Here is a 22,155-nt window from a genome sequence, read left to right as displayed (position 1 = left end):
GAGGAAGATAAAACTAGAAACTAACGCGAGCTAACGCTATTTATGCTACATAGATATCCCATACAGCTAAACCATCTAGGTGTACCACCCATACAGGTATACCAACCTAAATTAATTTTACAATTTTCCCTTATCTATTATTTTACAATATATGTTTAACTAATACAATTAATATGTTTAACTGTTACAGTTAAACATATTAACTGTTACTGTTGCAGTTGATATGTTTAACTGTTACAGTTAAACATGTTAACTGTTACTGATACAGTTCTCGAAACAGTTCTGATATTCACTTTTTGGTATGTCCTCGAGCTCTCTCAGCGATTCGGTTCTCCTCAATCGTCGCTAACCGCAATTCTTTCATGGTCTCTTCAATCTTGGGAATAGGAAAAAGTTGATGTGAGCCTGATGAATACGATGGCTGAGTCATGATCACGGTGTTGTTTTTGGCCAAAAAATTACGAACAGGCAATGACCAGTGAGCAGGTGCATAATCCTGATGCCAAAGCCAACAATTATTTGCAATACCAGACATTTTCTTCACATTGCTTTTTTTCAAGAAAAAAAACACAAGCACAACGATAAAATTCTTAAGGCTCTCTCAGAGCGGTGCCTGTGCGAATGTAGCGATTTACATTGGATTTGAATCGCTGAAGATTAAATCCACTTGGAAAAACGTTCTGAGGAAGTTTATTCCACATAACCGCAATTCTCCAGATGAAAGAGTTCTCAAACAATGAAGTTGGTGGTGTACTGAGTTGAACCTCAAAACCACGAGCAGCCAAATTCCGTCGCAAATTTCTGATACGTACCGCTTTTGGTGAAATCAAATTTGCCAAATCACTTGAACACTTTCCGTGAAAGTATTGTAACGAATTGAAGAGTTAACTGTCTTTATCATTTTATTTTTAACAATATTTCACTATCTCAACTAATTTATATACAAAACTTAGCAAATAACGCTTAATTTATCTTCACAGTTAGATTTTTTTCTTCAAACGCACGATTCACTTTCTAAGTACAGACTACTGCTCGGGATGGAGAGCGGCCTTTTTATATCGTCAACGAACGCTCCGGATCTCTCTAGGGATTTCGGCACTGGCCTAGATTATTCACGGTGGCTTATCGAGTGCATTTCCGAAGAGTCATGCGTTTACTCGCTGAGATATCGGTCAGGGCCGGCTTCAGATTCATTACAGTATCTATAGAAGAGAGACAAATCTCCAACCTTTCTTCGATATTCCAGGCTATCAAGGTTGCACATGATGTTCGTATCTCCAATCAGGCGAACGGCTTTTTTCTGGATAGAATCCAACAACTTCAGGGTATGTTTGGGACAGAGCTCCATACATGAGAACAATACTCCAAAGAAGGACTGATCTGAGCTTCATAAAGCATCAAAAGTTGCTTTTGAGAAGCAGCCTTTGCAATTCCAGCAACATGATTGTGGCAAGACATATTGGTGTCCATTTTAACCCCCCAACAAACTTATCGAAGCAGAAAGCGGGATTGTCTGAGGTGAAGTCATTATATCCGGTTCGGAGACATTTATCTTCTTGGAGAAAACTGATGCTTGTGTTTTTGCAGCATTGAATTGAACCTGGTTACTTTCACTCCAATTCGAAATCATTTCTAGATCCCCATTAAGATATACAACCTCCTGCTGCCGGTAGAAATGTGCCTACGTAGCCGATGTCTTGGAATCCAAATGGAATGACAAGACAAATGCGCTGTCGTTAACAACAATGTATTGGATTCTTGGATTTTTCCAATGATTCGTTGATATACAAAAAAATGGTTGGAGACAATATGAATCCCTGGGGAACACCAGCGGTGATGGTGAAAGTATTAGAGACATATCTATCGACGGCCACTTGCGGGGAACGTTCTTTCAGGAAGCCGAAGAGCCATATACAAAAACGATCCGACAAGTCATAGCACCGAAGTTTGACCAGCCAACCCTCATGCCACACACGGTCAAAGGCCTTAGAAATATCGAGCGCAACAGCTTTCGATTCTCCATGTTTCTCGATTGCGTTATTCCAAATATGGGTGACGTACGATAGAAGGTCGCCTGTTGATCTTTGTTTCCGAAAACCATATTGATGATTGCTCAAGATGTTGAAGCTTTCCAAATACTTGACGATATGGTGGTTTACGACTTTCTTCATGATTTTTGATATCACTGATAGCCAAGCGACTGGTCAGTATTTATCTGGAAGATTTTTCTTGCCCTTTTTGGGAATAGGCTGAACGCAAGCAATCTTCCAACAAGAAGGAAAACCCCTTCCTTGTAAGACAGGTTAAAAAGTCTGCAATATACTGGTGCGAGTTCCTTTGCGCACTTTTTGAGTACGATGACGGGCACTTCATTAGGGCCAGACGCCTTGTTGATATTGAGCTGTTTCGAAATTTGCCTGACTAGACGCTGTCGAGAAGTAATTTCCGGCATTGTGGATTCTGGTGTGGGAATAGTAATTGGTGCCTTTTCCTGAAAATCGACTGTGGAGCGGGACGCACATTGTTCAGCTAGTAGATTTGCTTTTTCTATGGGTGTTGTTGCAATTGAACCACACGTGTGTGTTAGTGGTGGAATTGCGAATTCTGTAAAGTTCTGATTAACAGATGTTGAGATTGGCAAGCAGTTTATCTTCAAGTCTCTGATTGTGAAGTTTTTTGCTTTCATTTATCCTAAATTCGCAGCTGTTGCGAGCATAAACAAAATTAGTTCGGTTTTCGGTACTGGGATTTTTGCGCCACTGCCGGTAGACGATATTTTTGGAGGCGACAGCTTGCTCGCAAGTTTTGTTGAACCAAGGTTTGTCGTTAGAAGGTACTTTCATTGAAAAAGGAATATATGTATCCATTGATGATAGATCAACTTCCGTGACTTCAGAAGCACAAGTTGATGGATTTTCAGAGCTGAAACAAATATCTAGTGTGGGAAAATTTCAGAAATGGTCTTGATTTGTAATGCCAAACTTTGGGCGGCTTAGCTTGTTACCCAACATTTATCGGTAATTGACTCAACACTGAAATGAGTTTGTGATCAGAAGATCCTTATACAGACCTTTCGGCTTGGCACGGTGATCGGCGGTGCGAACGACGAAGCGGGGAGCGAAGCGACTATTCGCGCGACACCGTTTGCCGGCCATGGGCAGTCACGTTCGCCATCGCGACCAATAGTCCGACAGCGAAATGTCTTTATCGAAAACATCTCGATATTGCTCAAAAAGTAATAGTTTTTTGGTTCAAGACCTAATATTTAGAAGAGATCGTGGAGTACATGATTTGAGTAAGACTCAGGGTATCTGTTCAAAATCTGTTTTTTCCGTTAACCAGCTGTCGCACTCCTACAAACGACAACCCTCAGAAGTCGAAACTTGTGCGAGCTAAGGATTAACGAGGTCTTACCTTTTAACGTGTGATTCCTAACGCGGTATAGATGGAGAATTCCACAAGAAGTACGAGAAATACAGATTATATCCAGGAAAATGTTTTGAGTATGCCAGAATGAGTATTGAAACCTTCGATTATATTCTTATGAATATTCAACCAGAATTGGAGAAAAAAAGATGATGCGAATAGAATTTTAAGTGCCGCTGAAAAATTGCTTTTGACATTAACTATCTTTGCCCAAAATATTATCAGCCGATTGAATGTTAACCTCAATATTATTATTTCATGAAATAAAAACACTTTCAGATATTTATGTTATTTATTGCAAAAATCTAAATTATGTGACAGTAATTTTTCGTACAACTGAAACAAAAAACAACTTGTAACTTGTTTTTGACAGGAGAATGAATAATGAATTTCTAACTTTTTAATCGGACTTTTATTCAGCAATAAAAGTCTCGATGTTCACTCACTAAACTCATTTGATCACTGCACTATTCGCCGCGACTACCGCTCGACTCCGTGGCTCGCGCCGTACAGATTCATGCATTTGTTTTGCGCGCCGGCCGCGCCGCAAGTAGCCCACGCGAGTCGCTCGGTACATTTCGCCGGTCGCTTCGCTGGTGGCCGTTGCGCGTGGCTTCATAAGTACATTCCTATGCGTTTGTTTCAGTCGCTAGACGCTTCGCCGTTCGAACCGCGCGAATATTCGCATCGGCGAGTGTCCCGTGGCCAGGCTGTTACGGGTGACTACATTTTTGGACTGGTTGTTAGATATAGATCCAGAAGACTAGCATATACTCCATCACGGTCAGGAATCCCGATTGGCTCATTTATAATCCGAGTAACTCTGCTGCATATTGCATACGTCTCAGCTTCGCGACCTTGTTCGTCGTTGATATTTGAAAATTTGAGCAATTCGATATTATGGAATTTGAAGTCAACCGAATATGGAAATTTTGGCACTGGAATGATTGATTTGCAGAAAGTCATTGGTGTTTGCAAGTGAAGAGAATAGTGTCCTATATCGCTAGATGGTCGCAGCATATGAATTTAATGATATTCTGTGATACTATTTTGGAGCACATAACATCAAAGTTTCGGGGTTCCAGCATTTCCTCTCGTTGACAGCAGAGATCACTTCTGATAAAAAGATATATTCCAAAGTTATGTTTGTTGACGGTGTTTGTTTAAGCATTGACTTTGGTTTATGTTAGTGTAAGAATATGAGAACTATTTGATTGTAGATTTCGGTGCACTGATTTTATATTTGAGTTGAGTCCTCTGATATTGCAGAATCGATTTAGAAGTTGCTAGAGAGACTGTTAGCAACTGCAGTCACCATGATATCTCCCTGTATACTGATGTTAGGAAGACCCTGCGGACAGTCAGAAATTATGGTTTTTGAATAACTGCAGGTTGATGCCCTTGAATCAACTTCCACCCGGAGATCCGATTGGGGAGCTATTTTACCTATGGAGTATTTTGATCCTAGGAATGTTATCATGCATTTTTTCTTATATTTCCACCCTTGAAATCAGAAACAGCGGCACGGCACCGAAACGTTAACCCAAAAGAAACTTCACGCTGCTTAAGCCGTTGCGATGGTATCTCACCGAGCGATACCGTGACTAGCATCTTCCAAGCGGCTCATAATTTCAAGATGCTACACCTGATTGAACGGACAACAATATGGCAATAACTCCTAATCCAATACGCCCCGGTAATCGGAGAAAACAGTGAGCAAAACCTTGACATTTGATCGAACTTCGCGTACTTTTTTTGATCTTGGCTTCCCTGACCTCTCATATTGGGTCGATTGGACTTTGGTTTCGATGTCATAACCATGACTCAGACTACGCAGCACTTCATTTGAAGGCAATTCCTGGGATGAAGTCTATGAAAGAACTGAAACAGGGCTCAAATTCGTACTCTCTTGGTTAGATGTAATCCTCCTGAGTCTGAATGTGGAGAAGACTAACTTCATTGCATTCATCACAACGAAAAAGACCAACCCTTTAATAACACTTTCCCTGTTCATGACTATCCCCCAATGCAGTGTTCATGTCCAATCATTAAAAAAGTTGACAACATGAAGTATTTGGGTGTGTATGTCGACCAACACCTGCGATGGAAAGAACACAGTGACAATACAGTTAAGAGACTCAATAAGTTAGTTTAAAAATTCTATCAAATCAGAAATCTGAATAATAAAAAGTTTTACTTATGATTCACAAATCACTTGCTGTATCTTTATTGAGGTACTGTATCATTATATGGAGTGGTCTCAGTAAAACATCATCACACGTTGTAGAGGTCATGCAAAATACTATATAAAAAATAGTTTTCGAAAAAAATAGAAGGTAATACACTGAAGACATTTACAAAGAAATTGGTTTATTTGATGTAAAAAAAACTCCATACCTATCAATGTTTAAAATGGATGCAAAATACCTCCATCTCTCAGATAAGTCATACTTACAACACACGTACTAAATCTGAGCAGAAAACAAATGTTCCCCTCTGTAGACTAACACACACACACTCAGAAATTCATATCATACTTTGGTCCAAAATTGTTAAATCTGGTCCCTACAGAAATCAGAGTCATTCATAATGAACGTAAAATGAAATCGAAACTGAAGGAATATGTGGACTAAAATTATAACAAACTAAAAACCGTATACAAACTCAAATAATAATAAATATCAAATACAATAAATAGCCAAATTCTCTCTTCTCCACGATGAATTTCACATTGGTTTTTCCTTATTTCTACTCACCACTCAATATGTGAATAAATCAACGCAATCCAGCTTTCTTTTTTTTCCTAGTTTTTCAAGTTATCTAGTTTCAATTTTGAATTCATGTTGTAGGTTATGGCTACCTGAATGGAATTTACTTCACTTATTTTACTTTACTTACTTTACTTTACTATGTACCCATGATTCATCACCATTTATGACCTTTATAAGCAAATCTGGATCGCCGTTGACGTCATTCAATAATTCCTGAGCAATGTTCATGCTACTCCTCTAATAGTGATTCTACGATTCTCCATAACAATTTTTTTTCACTTTGTCAACATTTTCATCGGTTGTTGATGTGCTGAGACGTCCAGGAGGAGCGTCGTTATTCACATCCCATTCTAGATATTAACATTTTTCTGACTCAGAGTTCAATTACCGTATGCCACTGTCAACATTTCAAGTGATTTTGAGCACTCAATTCTATTTTTACACAAAATCTGATGCAAAGTCCTTGATCTATTTTTTCGATAGCAGAACAACACTCCAACAACAACAGTCCACTAGTAATAACTTGTCTCTAATGCGTTCAAATCCAATCTTACCTATCCAATCATCGATTCATCATGCCTGGGTGGGCTGAATTCTGTTTGCATACGTGTGGATGGACTTTCATTCCCAGAAATTACCTGAGTATGAGCTTGATATTAGAGTTTTAACATTTGAGTACTATCAAATAGTAAGGAGGATATTTTATGTTATTGACAAAACTCCTGTGCAGTATTCAGACTGAATTCCGAGGTATTTTTGTTTGTACGAAATAGATAACAAGCAATACACTTCGTTTAGAAGTAGTTTGTACTGTAGAAGTTGTCTCTTTCTGAATGAGCAAGTATGTTAGTTAGGTACTTGAATTGATGAGTAGAGTTACAATTATTTTCATAGTTTTGGTTTGCTTTGAAACAGATTTTAAATTTTTTCAAGTAAAGGTGAAACTGAAGACTAGGTAAGGTTAGGTTAGGTCCAAGGTGAGTGGGTCTATCCGACCCTCCACCGCAACTCGCGAAGGTTCATTGTGGCTCACACCTACTCACACTCGACCAAATAAACCCAGCTTCCTAACGAAGCCGATTAGTTTGTATGGTGAGTGGTCTTTCAGGTTAGATGGTAAGAGTACGGCTCTGCCGAACTCTAAAAACCTGATTCGGTCTCCAGTGGGGCAGGCAAAGAGTATGGGCTCTGTTGTTTCATCATTTTCCTAACAGAGGCGACACACACTGTCCGACAGTTCGACTCTCTGCATATGATGTTTCAAATGGCAATGACTGTAAGAAGGCCTATTAGACATCGTAGTTCATCCCTACTGTAGTCCAACAACTGTGTGGTATCAAGCTTTCAAAGGTTAATAAACGCCTTGGAGTGAGCCAATCCTGGAAGATTCTGTTAGAAGTCCATAAATCTTCTTGCTTTGATTTGTGCAATTGGCAATGTGAACAAGTCTATATGCAGTCCATCTAGCCTCTCTCTCCAGACAAATCTGAAGAGGAGGTAGACCTAGAAGAATTTCTATGGCCGTTGACGGTGTCGTGCTGATGCCACCACTGATGGCCAGACAAGCCTGAAGACTTAAGAACAATGTGAGACACAACAAAGTTTTTCGACATGAATGTTTTTATATGCTGAACAAAATGGTATAGGGAATAAAAAAAATTAATTCTAAATATCAGTTCAATTATAGTTCCTTGTTTTACAGAAAATAAATGAATCCTTTTCTGTTCAAATATATCAGGTATGTTCAACAAATAAGGTGATAATTCATCAATTTCTATTTTGTCACCTTCAAGGTAGTCTTTCGCAGTTGGAATACACATGTGCGTTTTTTCCAATTCTCGAGCAATTCTATTATGCACATTTTGGTACGTACATGAGCTCTCCCAGCGATTCGATATTTGTCTCCATGAGTCTCTTCAATCTTGAGAAATGAAAAAGTCGCAGGGGAGCAAATCTGGTGAATACGTTGGCTAAAGCATGATAACGGTGTTGTTTTTGTCCAAAATATTAGGAACAAGCAATGATGGGTAAGCAGGTGTATTATCGTGATGCGAAAGTCATGAATTGCTTTTCCACAATACTTTACGTTTTCTTTGTATTGCTTCAGCAAGCGGCGCATAACTTACTGAACATACGAACATGTGCCAAGAACTCCTGATGCACTACGACGAAGAGAATAGTAAGAAAAATCCTGACTTTTGACCGAACTTGGCGTGCTTTTTTGGCTTGGCTCTTCTGAGATCTTTCATTGGAACGATTGAACTTTCGATGCCATAACCATGTATCCATTATTCGTTACCAGTTGTAACCCTTTTGAGCAAATCTGTATCACCGTTGACGTCATTCCACAATTCCTGTGCGATGCTCAGGCATGAGACAACTGATATGCCAACATTCTCAGCAACTTCTCTAATAATGATTCGACGAATCTACATAATAATTTTCTTCACTTTCTCAATTTTTTCATCGGTTGTTGATGTGTTGGGGCGTCCAGGGCACTGTAAGCCACTTTCAACATTTGAAGTGTTTCTGAGCACTAAATTCCATTTTTCACACAAAATTTGATGCAAATTCTTTGATCAACTTTTTTCGATAGCAGCAAACTGCCGAACACGGAAAACTCGTCTAACTTTTTTGCCTCTCACCAACAAACTAAACATGGCAAACAGCTGAAACTCTGAAGATATGTTTAAGACGAATGTACCCAATCGCTAATCCCATGTACTTAACCCAGGAAATTTGAACATTGACCTTATGTTTTGAACAAACCTTGTACAAACCTATTGAATTTCTTTTTAAAATCAAGATTTATTTGGAACGATCGTAACTCCAGAGGAGTTACGATTAGAGAAAACAAAATCCGTGCTGGTAGGCCGTGATAGACTGAAACTCATAGTACCAAACGTTTCGGCTGCTACTATGGCAAACATGTTCAGTGGTATGTGCGTTAACTACGAGGACGGACATGCATTGGAAATAGGAACTGTCCAGTTTGCCATTTCCTATTTTTCATGAATTCAAATTCTTTATACAATTTTTCTGTTTTTCAGGGACATCGAACATCGTGTCGTTGACTACCTTCATAATAATTTCTTTGACCCAATGAGAATTCTTGAAGGGAAATCTGGTAGACAAGTTCTGAAAGACGTATCAAAAAGTACAATCCACCAAATTTGCGGAATAATTGACGTGAATGCTTTGGAAATAAATCAAGAAGCCGAAGTGACAGCTCTGTATCCAACAGCCTATCTCATGGAACACAACTGTTTACCAAACACAACCTACAACTTTGACAACAGTTATAAAATCACAATCAAAGCAGCTCTTCCCATTCAATCTGGGGAACATATTTCAACTATGTATACTCACTGTTTGTGGGGAACTCAGGCGAGAAGAGAGCACTTACGAGAGACCAAGTATTTCGATTGCCATTGTAAACGTTGTGTGGACCCCACTGAGCTCAATACTTATCTGAGTGCCTTGAAGTGTCTGGGGACCAATGAGGAACCATGTGGGGGAAACCAGTTGCCACTGAATCCAACCGATGACAATACAGAGTGGTCTTGTGATAAATGTGATGTCAAACTCACCAGCACAGAAGTTTGTTTTTTGGTTAATGGCATCGGTGAAGAGGTTGATAACACCCAGTTGTCAAATCCTACTGTTAAAGAGTTGGAAACACTTCTTAACAAAATGCTAACATTCCTACATCCTAATCACTATCACATTTATGCTGTGAAACACTCTTTGATTCAATTGTATGGGTACCAGCAGGGATACACTCCAAGTCAAATAACTGATGATTGCCTCATGAGGAAGGCAACGATGTGTAGAGAGATTCTGAATACGAATGCTAAAATAGATCCTGGACATGCAAGGTAATATGAAAATCGAAACCCCCCTAAAATTTGCTACTTGTCTAGAAAATAAGATTTGGAAAGTTTGATCCCAATTGGATAATGTTAACCCCTGCCTTATCGAAATCAAATTTTAAATGAAAACGATTGCTTTGCTAAAAATTGCCGTTTTTTTCCTCATGAAATGAAAACTGTCTATCCTGGAAATTTGATTCTTGTTTCATTTCACAGAAAATATTCAAGTTTTACTTCAGTCACTTTTTTGTTGAAACAATAGTAATATCAATGGCAATAAAATCAACGGATAAATTGTTCAAAATGACCTCCATCTGGTTCCATACAATAATACAATCTACTTTCGAAAGCGTTCTTCTAGATTTGTAGAATTCATTCAATCAGTTGTTAACGTTTTGAAATGGACGACACTGTTAGTTTTTTCTGCACTGGTAGTTTTTGTTGAATCTAGTTGTCGCAGAACAAAAAAGTATATAGTTGGCTACTGTCACCTTATCACAAATTATTATTGTCATCCTTTTTCACTGTGTTTCAACATGGTTCATTCTACTGAAGAAATAATATAAATTGTTGAGTCCTATTATCGAAATAATGAATGTGCTAGAGCTGCTGCATGCATTTATAATACGAATTATAAAAACCACAAAGTGACATACCAATACGTTAAACAGAAGACCTGCGACAGAGAATTGTTAGGGAATGCCGATTTCTGAATCCGGACATCTTCAATAATGTAAGGAACGCTTTCGAAAGTAGACTGTATTATTGTATGGAACTAGATAGAGATGATTCTGAACACTTTATACGTTGATTGTGTTGCCATTGATATTATTTTTGTTCATTTCCTCAATAAAATGAGAGACAGCGAATTTTCAGTTTTTTCTTAAATAAAACGTTCAACATCAAATTTCTTGATAGCGAATGAACCAATTTTGAAAAAAATCACAGGAGTATCAGTGGGACAAAATACCTTTCATATGATGTGGTCACGACCCCCCATGCCATTGAAAAAAATGCGGGGGGGGTAATTGATGGATATGATTTCCATAACAGATTCAGTCCCCCTAAAAATAAAAATTGACGTGTTCTTTGATATTTTCGATTACATTTCCGTTTTTGACTTACAGGGGGCATCATAACCTTTTTCCAAAGAGTTTTGAGCAGCCTTTTCTTTAACTGTCAAAATTTTTGATATTTTTTTCCAATTGTCTCAAGGGCGCATTTATTTGATAAAATTTGCCCACATCAGGTACACTTTTTTGAATGTGTGCATATTCACACCCTCCTGTTGAATTATACTCCGGTCAAAAAGTGCATTAAAGGTTATATTTTTTTCCCGCCAGCGAATAGCGGAATAGCGTGTGAATTATTATTAGTAATATTCAAGTGCCGCTTGCAAAAATTGAAAAAAAATTATAAATAATTAACTGGAAACAAATTGCGTTTGATTTATTGCAAATATCTGAGAAAGTATTCAACATTTTTCAAATTTGAAAAAAGGAAATTTCCCAAAATAAAGTTCCACCTGGAACTGTAGAACCAATATCTATAATTTTCCCAGAGTGCTTGAGATACGCCGTGAAATGGGTAATCTGGTTCATATAAGACAAGCCCACTTCAGACATTTGAATAAAAAATATTATTTCAACTTATTAAATATCAAGATTAATAATTGAAAAATTTCAGGCAGCTACTGAATAAATGAATGAACAATGTTTGTTTAAAGGTGATTGACAATGTTTCATGATTAATTCAATAAGTTAGGACTTCCATTGTCTAATATTATATTAAATGATTTGAAATCCCTAAAAAAACCAAAACAAATGAAAAATTAGAAACAATGGCTGAAAATAACAATCATATCAAGCAAAAACACCCTGAAATGGAATTACAGTGAAATAAAATACAAGTGAAAAATAGAACAAATAAACAAAAACTAAAAAATTAAGAGATGATAGTCATCACCCGAAGACGCTTGTGGATACTAACGATCGAAACGTCGTGATGTAATTCGGCTTGGAATTTCTCAATTTTTTATTTAATTGTTCTACTTCATTTCAGGGTTTTTTTGCTTGATGTGAATGTTATTTTCAGCTATTTTTTTTCAATTTTTATTTGTATTGTTTCTTTTAGAGACTTGAAATCATTTTATACAGTGTGTAAAAATCAACTGGTTACGGTGCATACTTCAACAAAATCTCGAAACACGTTAAATTCAAATTTAAATTTGACATACTCCAAGGGAAAAATACTACCCCTATCTTCAACCCCCGACGAATGACAGGTAAAACCACCAATTTTTCAAAAGGGAAGTATTGGCTTGTGATGTATCGTTTGAAAGGTATCATCATTCACTATTCAAAAATGCTATGTCTTTGAAGTTTATCACAACAATTAAGATAAAATAAATTAAAATCATGTGTTTACCGAAATTCGATAAAATAAACTCAAATCTTATTGCAATTTAATCAAACTTATTTCATGTTGTGGTATTGTTGATAAGAAAATAAGCAGAAACCATAGCAATATTCTTTTCAGATGGTATCCTTTAAAAAACTGTTAATAATTTCCGTGGCAACGTTAGTTTAAAACGCCTTGTCAACTTGTGTTGTATGTTACAACATTAGTTGTCAGTATTTTAATTCGAGTGTAAAGTTCGTTAACTTCAAGTCTGACAAATGGTTAGTTTACCGGACATGCATAAAATAAAAGTTTTACAAATGATTGACTACGGAGATAAAACCCTAACACAACAGAAAGTAGTTCGCCTATTTCATGAGAAATTTCTTAATTTACCGCCCATATCTTAAGGAACAATGAGCAAAATAGAGAAGCAGTCTCGCGAGCTTGGTCATATGGGGCAGATAAAAAAAGCAGCTGCCACTGCAATGAGTGATGAACTCAAATTAGATGTGATGCTTGAGTTTGAGGAAAACCCACATACATCGAGTAGACAGGCATCCATTACATTCAATGTTAGGCATATATCGATAATAAACATATTGAAAGAAAATAAAATGCATACCTATAAAATGATACCTACTCAGGAGCTCAATTAGAAGACGTTATGTTTTCTGACGAATGTTTTTTGTTTCTTAATGATCATGCTAATCGGCAAAATTGCCGCTACAGGTCAACGGAAAATCCTCATTGGATGAGAGAAGAATACATGCAGTATCTTCAACAGGTTAAAATTTGGACAGGGATTGTAGGAAACCATATCATTGGTCCTTTTTTCATGGAGGGTAACTTGAATGACGATAATTATTTGGCACTACTTCAAAATGATGTCATTCCAAGTTTAGCAAATTTATATCGTGATCCAGGAAACCCTCAAGTTCCAGTGAATACGATATGGTTTCAGCAAGATGGAGCACCATCACATTACCAAGTTGATGTCCGGAAATACCTCCATACAACATTTCCCAATCGGTGGATAGGGAGGCGAGGATCGATTGAATGGCCAGCGCGATCACCTGATCTTTCATCATCAGATTTTTTTATGGGGATATGTAAAGAGCAATATGTACAAAACTAAACCTTCAGATCTGCATGACTTAAAAAAACGAATAACGCTTGCGATTAGGTCGGTTACACCTGATATGTTAAATAATGTTAGAAGACAGTTTTATTTGAGATAAGGAAGTTGTCAAGACGTTCGCGGTGAACATTTTGAACATCTACTTCGTTAACATCCATATTTCTTTTTCGTATTCTACATTCCATAACGTTTTGCATTACATTGTAGTTTTTGAGTGTATTTTATAAAATGATGTAAACCTGTACTTCCCATTTAAAAACTTGGGGTTAGTACCTGTCATTCGAAGGGGGATGAAGGTGGGGCTGGCATTTTTACGTTGAAAAATGTCAAATTATAATTCACATTTGACGTGTTTCGGGATTTTTTAAAGTATGTATAGTAACCGAAATAATGAATTTATTTCATTTGGCTTTTACATCACACTGTATATTATTAGACAATGGAAGTCCGAACTAATGAGATTCATGTGAATGAACAATAATTATCCGCGTTTCTCCAGTTGATCATGCATTAGTTATTCAACAATTTTCTTCTACTTAACCAGGAACATTGCAAGTTATAATTGTTAAATAACAAATACAAAGAATGTTGTTTTTCAATTTGTTATTGATAATTGACAAGCTGAATTCAGTAATGAATATACGTCGGATGAAAAGTTATATGAGTGATATAGTCATATTCATTATAGTTTATATGTTTATAAGATATTTGAATATGAAAATTGAAAAAATGCTGATTTTTTTCAAACAAATGCTATAAATGGAATAAATAATTGTTACGAGTTCAAATTTTGGACTTTATTTTTTTTTATTCAATAGAGAATAGATAAGAACTGAGTTTTTCATGGTATCTCAATTAGTTCATGAGTTAAAATAAGTTTAAACATAAAAAACCAGGTGAGAAGGATGGGGGAAAGGAGAACAGAGTTTTTAAAATTTGATAAAAGATATAAATGAATGTTTTATTCTCAAGAAATAATATATGGTTGTTTTTGTTACATTGTGTAGAAAGAGAAAAAATATATTGAAAAAAATTCAATTATTTATAACAAAGTGAACAATGAAAATTTAGATGATAGACATAGTTTCCAGTTATCAAAGAGCAAGATGAGTTATGATAAAAAAAGTATTTCTCAATATTGATTACAAGTGGTAGAAAAAAATTGTTAATTAACAAATTCGTTTTTGAGCAATAATATTGTTTTCAAAAACGTTTCTTAAAATCATAATCCGCATCACTGTTTTCGAAAAAAATATTTTTGAATCATCGTATGAACAATGCATTAAGTCATAACAATAGCAGATTACAATTTAAAAACAATCTTTTCATTTTCATGTAGCTCCTGATCACAAAAAACGAATCGATAGATAGTAATATTGAAAAAAACAAATTCATTATTCAACAATTATGACACTTGCAATGTTCCCATTTTAGTAGAAAAAATTTGTTGATCAACTAATGCAAATGAGAAATCTCGATAAAACTTTTCTGATCGCGGATTATTTTTCATTCATTTATCCAGTAGGTGCCTGAGTTTTTGGAATTCTCAATTTTGATATTTGATGTGTTGAAATAATATTTTTTCATTAAAGGTCTCAACTACTTTCTTGGGAAATTTCCTCCTCTTAATGAATCTTTTTTCAAACTTGAGAAATGTCGAAAAGTTTTTGAGATTCTTGCAAGAAATTGAACCCAGTTTTTTTTCAGCTAATTGTTTATAACTTATACAATGTTTGCGAATTTTTTTAGAATCATTAACATGTTATTCTGAATCCAATAACGCTTCATTCATATTTTTCGTAGGCGGAAAAAATCAACCTGAGAGTCATTTGTTGACCAGAGGATCAGAGGGGAAGTCGTTTTAAAGTTACTGCATACATTTTTTATCTATGTTGAATGTGTAATTGAGATATTCATTTCTCTTCTTTCATTTCCAGGATACCTCTCTACACCGGAGTCACTTTACATGAACTATTTCAGGCGAATTGGCTCGTTATTAAGCGAAAATGGGATTTAGGAATCAAAACAAAGGTCAAGTCTATGTTATCGCTTTTACAAGAAAGCCAAAATTGTCTTATCCAAGCCCGAGAGGTTCTCAGAAATGAAAAAGATACTCCAGCCGGAGGAAAACTAATTAACCTCATTGAGACCTCTCATAAAGAGTTTAATAAATTTATCGAGAGAAACAAAATTGAACTGAAATCATGCTGAAGAACACTAATTTTTTTTTTGCGGAAATCATCCAATTTATCAAATTTGTAATCATATAAAAAGGTATAAAAATGAATAGGTTCTGTGATTTTTTGATTAATTTGACAAATAAAAAACTGAAAAGTTGAATTACAATATTCCAGTACTATCTCTATTCACCAAAGATGATATTTTACCAAAGTACAGTAATAATAATTATGTTCGTATAACAGTAGCTGTTTGGAAAGTATTTCTCCTTTCATCAATCCACCTTCCCGAAGTCGATTTCGCGAGCTCTGTTACGCCAGCAACGCAGTACGGAAATCGCATTTAGAAAATGCCAAAATTAGGTACTTTTTAGGTGCTTTTTAGGTACCGAAGTCAAAAATTAGGTGCTCTGTAACTTACACCGCAACTCAATACTCAAAATTGCGTTGGTGGCAGTATGTGATGCTAGCAACACAATGAAAATTATAATGAGATAATGAATGTTAAGGGAACACTATTAGGTGCTAATTAAGTGCTAAATGGTGAGGATCGTACAATTTTTTAATTGATAAACAAAAGATTTCAATTTCGCTAAACAACAGATCTAAGAAGCAGGTCTCTCGAAAACGAGGACGAATGCTCTATCAGGTATAAACTGACCGTGGTAATGAAGTGCTAATTAGGAGCTTGCAAGTAATTAAGATGAAAACGACCGCGAAAAAGTGGAAAACAAAATTCGAGATACCTGTTTTGAGAAAAAAAATTAACAATATGCAATAAAGTCTTGAGATACTCGTCAACTAATACATAGACGATCAAAATGAAGTGCTAATTACGTGCTCACTAGATGAATAATAGTAAACCTAGATTCCATAATGGCTATGGGGCATTATGGAAAACCACTATTGATGGACTGAGTTCTTACAGTACATTCCTCGATAAGTAAGGGTATGAGAAGTGCTAATCAGGTGCTCATTAGATATTTATAGTAAATCTAGATTACATAATTCATTCGGAGCTTATGGACTCCATAACAACCATGGACTCGATAACCACCATCAAAAAATGTTTAAAATATGTTTTTTCCGTTAACCAGCTATCGCACCCCTACGAATATTGTCTGCTTAGTGCTAAATTTCCGTATCGTTAAGATTCGGGAACTTGTCGTTGCATTCCAGGGAATGATTTGAAAACATCAGATCATTTTTATCCGGTCTGAAGGACTTTTCATGTTCAGCATATCGTTTTGAGAAATTTCGACTACATTGTCCAAAATAAACATTATTATACTCCGGACACTTAGGCTGATACACTCCAGATTTCCCCCATCCATTTTATCTTTGGCATCAAAAATAAAATAAGATAACCTGATATGTGGCCCAAATGCCAGTTCCATATTGTTTCTTCTGAAAAATCCCGCACGAGTCTCTGTTCTTTCCCCAAAATATGTTAAAGTCACAAATTTCTTGATTTCTGATGAGTTTGATCTGGGGATACATTAATCCATACGTAAGTTTGAGCCTTTGTTCGGGATTGTGTCTGCGTTGGAACCATTATTCTGTCGTATCTGTATAATTGTTTCAATTTCCCTTTCTAGATTGTTAGCAGATAAAGGTAACGAGAATGCGTTGTGTAATATTGAGCATTCTAATTTTTCATGATGATCTCCTACCACGTAGTAACGACTACGTCCATCAATCTATCTCTCCAGAGGGTTTCCAGATCTGGATACTTCCTAGATAGATGAAAAATATACTCGCAATTTAATTCATAGACTGCAAAGGCATATGAAATGGATTCAAAAAAAAACAAAAGGATAGCAAAGCTAGAAAATGTTTGCCGTACTTACAATAGTGAAAGATAAATCCCTTGAATAGGTTTCCTAAATATTGCTTCAACTGGAAACCGGTACCAAAGTCCAAACTATGAGTGAACATCAGTTCAAATCCCTAGTTTTCACCGTTAACTCAGTACTGACAAAGATGAACTGACTCAAATTTTCTAGAGATCGAGAAATTGGTGGGATATTGACTCCACCAGCACAATAGATCGAAAATATCCTAAACGTTGAACGTAAGACAAAGATCGGAGACATTATCGTACTTTTTGCAATGGGAGAAGAGTTCTCCTGAAGGATTTGTGATCGATGTCATGAGCGACTCCTGAAATCGGGAAATTAAACAAATTTTAAACATGCCAAGAATTATCATATTGAAATGATAATGATGGAAAAACCTAATTTTGCTCCCATGCCTCAGTGGAGGACTCAATATTTTATACTATTTTTTGAGGTAATAACCTTCCATAATAAGATTGTGGAAGATTATGAACCCAAAAAACAGTATAAAATATCAACTACCTAATGTTGACAGTTTACCCAAAGTGCAGATAAAACGAAAGTGGTATTATCATTCGAAATGAAGTGAGTATCTTTGCTAGCAGTAATATGAAAAAAATCATGGAGACAGTCGTAAACCATCATATCTCTGAATATATTTGAGCGATTTTGAGCGATCATCAATATGGCATTCAAAAAGGAAGATCAACAGGCGATCTTCTGTCGTATGTCACACATATTTGGAATAACGCAATCCAAAACCATGGAGAGTCAAGAGCTGTTGCGCTTGATATTTCTGAGGCCATTGACCGTTTGTGGGAGTTTATTGGCCAAATTTTGTCGTATCTTTTCTGTGTATGGCTCTCCTTCCTTGAAGAACGTTCCCTACAAGTGGCGATCAAAGAATATCTCTCGAATACGTTCACTATCAACGCTGGTGTTCCTCAAGGATCCTTATTGTCTCTAATCCTCATTTTTTCCAGTATAACTATAAAACAATTGCCTTTTCTGAATTTCTACATTTACCAAACAATTTTAAATTTGAAATTTATTCATTGAGAAAAATGTGGTTTACTTTACTGCCAATTACTTTTAAACGCTTTGTTTATACTTATACAGGGTGTAACTGAATAAGTGTAAAACATTTAAAGAGGTGATTCCTCATCTAAAAAAAGATAGGATCTTTCTCATAAAGAAACTTCATTGAAGCATCCCTTGTTAAGATACAGCCCCTTAAAGGGGGTACATGAAATTTGTATAACAATTTTTTTACAAGCACTGAAAAAGTTATAATATTGAAATCAACCTGACGTTTTGTACTACCAAAAAGACACTCAGCCAGTAATTTATTTGCTTCACCCCATGGTTGTAAGAGGTGGAAAATGCAACCCCTAAAATTTATTTCCAAAGTAACTTTTTGTCTTATCATTTGTTTACCATTTAAAAATTTATTTGCGATATCCTGTTTCATTTTAAACAAAAAATGTCTCCTGGGTTTTTTGCCCAAAATGAACCAGTTCGCAGCAAAAAATTATTTTACGAACAACTACAGAGATACATCGTCATAAATGCGAACTGGATTTATTATTGTTAATTTGTAGTTAGTACCTGCATTAAACGATTAAAAGGTAATAAACAAAACTAATTTATTAATAACAAAACACACAACATGTAGAAATCATAGTGAATGTTCAATATGTCTACCTTCAGACATTACGCATGCATCTAGACGTCGGCGCATTGAGCCACGTATTCGCTCAAATATTCCTGGAGTATCTCTGATTACCCTGCACGCATCGATGATGCGGTTTCTCAGTAACCTACATCGCGAACAGGAGTACGATAAACCAAATGCTGTCAATGGCCCCAAATAGAGAAATCGAGAGGATTTAGATCCGGGGATCGAGCGGGCCAGTTTTGTGGTCCTTCTCGACCTATCCACTGATTTGCATATGTTTCAGTTAAATGCTGACGTGCTACTTGACTAAAATGGGCGGAAGCCCCATCATGCATGAAAAAGATATCCCTTCTGACGCGAAAAGGAACATAAGGTAGAATTCCAACTTACACAGAAACAATTACTCTATTCGAGTTTTGAGGAAATTCTGAAATTATTATTTGAAATTGCCTGGCTTCAAACCCGTGCGTACTGCTCGCTATCACACATATGAAAGGGGTGTTAAGTAATTTGTTGCCCTTCTTATATCGTCCCCAAGACGCAACAACAATAAGACAATTATTTCAAAATTAACTATCGATCGCAAATGAATCTTTTCCCAACTGACTTTCCTAACTTCTCTATAGAAATTTACTTTCGCGACCTACTTCATGCAACTCTCTTCCGCAACTCCCCCAACTGACCGATCGCAACCGTGCCCATTAACCGACTCTCTAGTATCCTCAAGTACGAAAAATGTTTCCTAATACTCCCCCCTTGTACCGTCCCCTGATTGGTCTGATCTTTGTTTATTATTCCCGAATTTTTCCATAACCTTTCCTACTCAAGACCTATATCTTCTTTCTTCGAAGTCATTGGTCAGTTTTTATTTTAAATAAATTTTTGAACCCACCTATTCAGACATGGCCGAACTTCTTGTCCACGAAGCTGAAATGCAAACTTATAGCTTGCATTTTTTGCGTTCCCAGTATTATAACTTATCAACAGAATACGTTTGTTTAGTCTGACCGAAAGAAACATAATGATGCCGTCAAGGTTCAACAATCATAAGTTGAATTCGGCGCTTACTCTGTGGGACAAATATCGGTATCGAAAAAAACCGGGTGACCGACCCCGATCTTTATGAATAAAATTATAATTTTCGTTAACTATCGCAATGGTAGTTATAACACTACTTCCCCCTTCGTAAAAGTTCTGGGCATACAGTGTCATAACTTTTCAATCAACTAAAGCTACAATATGATAACCAAAATAAAAATTCGTCATGCATCCTAATGATAACAAAAATCTCCGTGACTTTTCGGCGAACAAGAGTTTCGCGTCTGATTTGCGCACTGCACTCGCGAACGCTCGCGTTTGTGCGTAATTCACTTCTGCAGTCAGCGAGGCTCCCTTGCCTGCTGTAACCTGATGTGGGATGGTGTGATGCGGGAAGTAACCTCTCTCACTAACTTAGAAAGTCCCAGGACTTGCTACCTTCGCTGCTTGGTACGGTTTGGTCCGTACTTGATTCTAATGATATCGTGATTATAGATTCCACGATGACCAAGGCTCGTCTCGCCTTATACTCGCGAAAAATCCTTCTGCTGCACAGTTCATGAGGATATAGTTTGAAAGTTTATGTGTGGGCTCGCACTGAAGTTGGGTTCGGACCGCGGCGCTATGTCCTACTTGGTTTTATGGCACATCGTTTCGCGAAACCTGTTCCTCTCCCGGGGTTGTTTGGTTGGCTTGGTCGGTTCAATGTGGTGGGTTAGGTACTCGGGGATATATTCTTGGTGGTACGGCTGATTCCTGTAGGTAAGCTTCTTCGTTCCTGTCTGGTCCGATTCTTTCCTGAGCTACTACTTTTTGGTATCCGTGGGATACCTACATGGTTAGGGTGTTCCACAAGCTGGCGAGTATCATTACTACGCATCCTATTGTCTGTTAAAGGTGAATTCCATTCAATACAACTCCCAGCGTATACTTCATTATTCTAAAAATAGCGAAAAATCCCATAAGGCCACTCATGAAGAGCCCTATGTCGGTGAACCACACCTAAACCTGACGCATCGTGTTGTGGGCTAGTTTTTCCATGTTCTCCCGATAAAAAAGGTTTACCGTGGAGAATCCTTGTCCGGTGGTTTCCAGGCCTGCTACTCGTCTTACTAAAATATTCTCTACAGCTTTTCGTTCATTTCCGAAAACATTTATCCGTTGGACGTTCTCAATTTCTTCCTAGAGCTCCGACAGGTTGTATCGTGCAGGAGTTGAGTTTTGTTTCTAATTCTGGGGATAGTTCTTCTGGAGCGTGTTTTTCAATGGGGTGAGGAGTCAACCCAATCCATCGGTCATCTATGAAATACAAGGGTGGCATCAACCCATTGCAATCTACCTCTTCGGAATGTTCCTATATGATCCTGGTAAGGGTGCCATGTACTTGGTTCCATTAATCACTGCTATTGGTAGTTCATTGTAACATTATTTATCGATCCTACAAATTTCTACGGTCCTAGGTACACATCCCATGATGTATAAAATTTCTCCTAATACACGTCCTATATAGCCTCCACTTTCCTTAACTAGCTGGCTCAGGGTGCTAGGCGCTAAAGGCGCCATTAACAGCCTGGTACGTAAAATTTCTCGTTGTGTTAAACACCTTCTATGAGCAGTATCTGTATATAATTGATCCATCTTTCAGTTATGAGCTTGTTCCGCGTACAGGAATTTGCTATTCACTTAAACCATAAGGTCGGCAACTTTTGGTTTAAGATCAAAATATTGTTAGGTTTCTTCTGTAACAACTTTGCGGGGGTGTTCCGTTTGCCATAGTTTTAAATTGCAGACTTCAATTCTCTTTGTGAGAGTTA

The 22,155-nt window shown here is 36.8% G+C and overlaps 1 protein-coding gene across 1 annotated transcript in view; it reads left to right on the top strand.

The window, feature by feature from the left end:
• The window catches only part of LOC111513962 (SET domain-containing protein SmydA-8), a 35,354-nt gene extending 19,396 nt beyond the window's left edge, over positions 1–15,958 (top strand). Inside the window, exons 4-5 of the mRNA XM_074184646.1 lie at positions 9,248–10,075; positions 15,548–15,958. Coding sequence (XP_074040747.1) covers positions 9,248–10,075; positions 15,548–15,821 — 1,102 coding nt within the window. The 3' untranslated portion in view covers positions 15,822–15,958. The remainder of the gene's footprint in view (positions 1–9,247; positions 10,076–15,547) is intronic.
• Positions 15,959–22,155: the final 6,197 nt, after the last annotated feature.

Source organism: Leptinotarsa decemlineata, unplaced genomic scaffold, assembly GCF_025532065.1.
Source record: "Leptinotarsa decemlineata unplaced genomic scaffold, Ldec_3_MD MMD2_tig00026358_RagTag_RagTag, whole genome shotgun sequence".
Taxonomy (NCBI): domain Eukaryota; kingdom Metazoa; phylum Arthropoda; class Insecta; order Coleoptera; family Chrysomelidae; genus Leptinotarsa; species Leptinotarsa decemlineata.
This window is presented reverse-complemented; position numbering and strand designations above follow the sequence as displayed.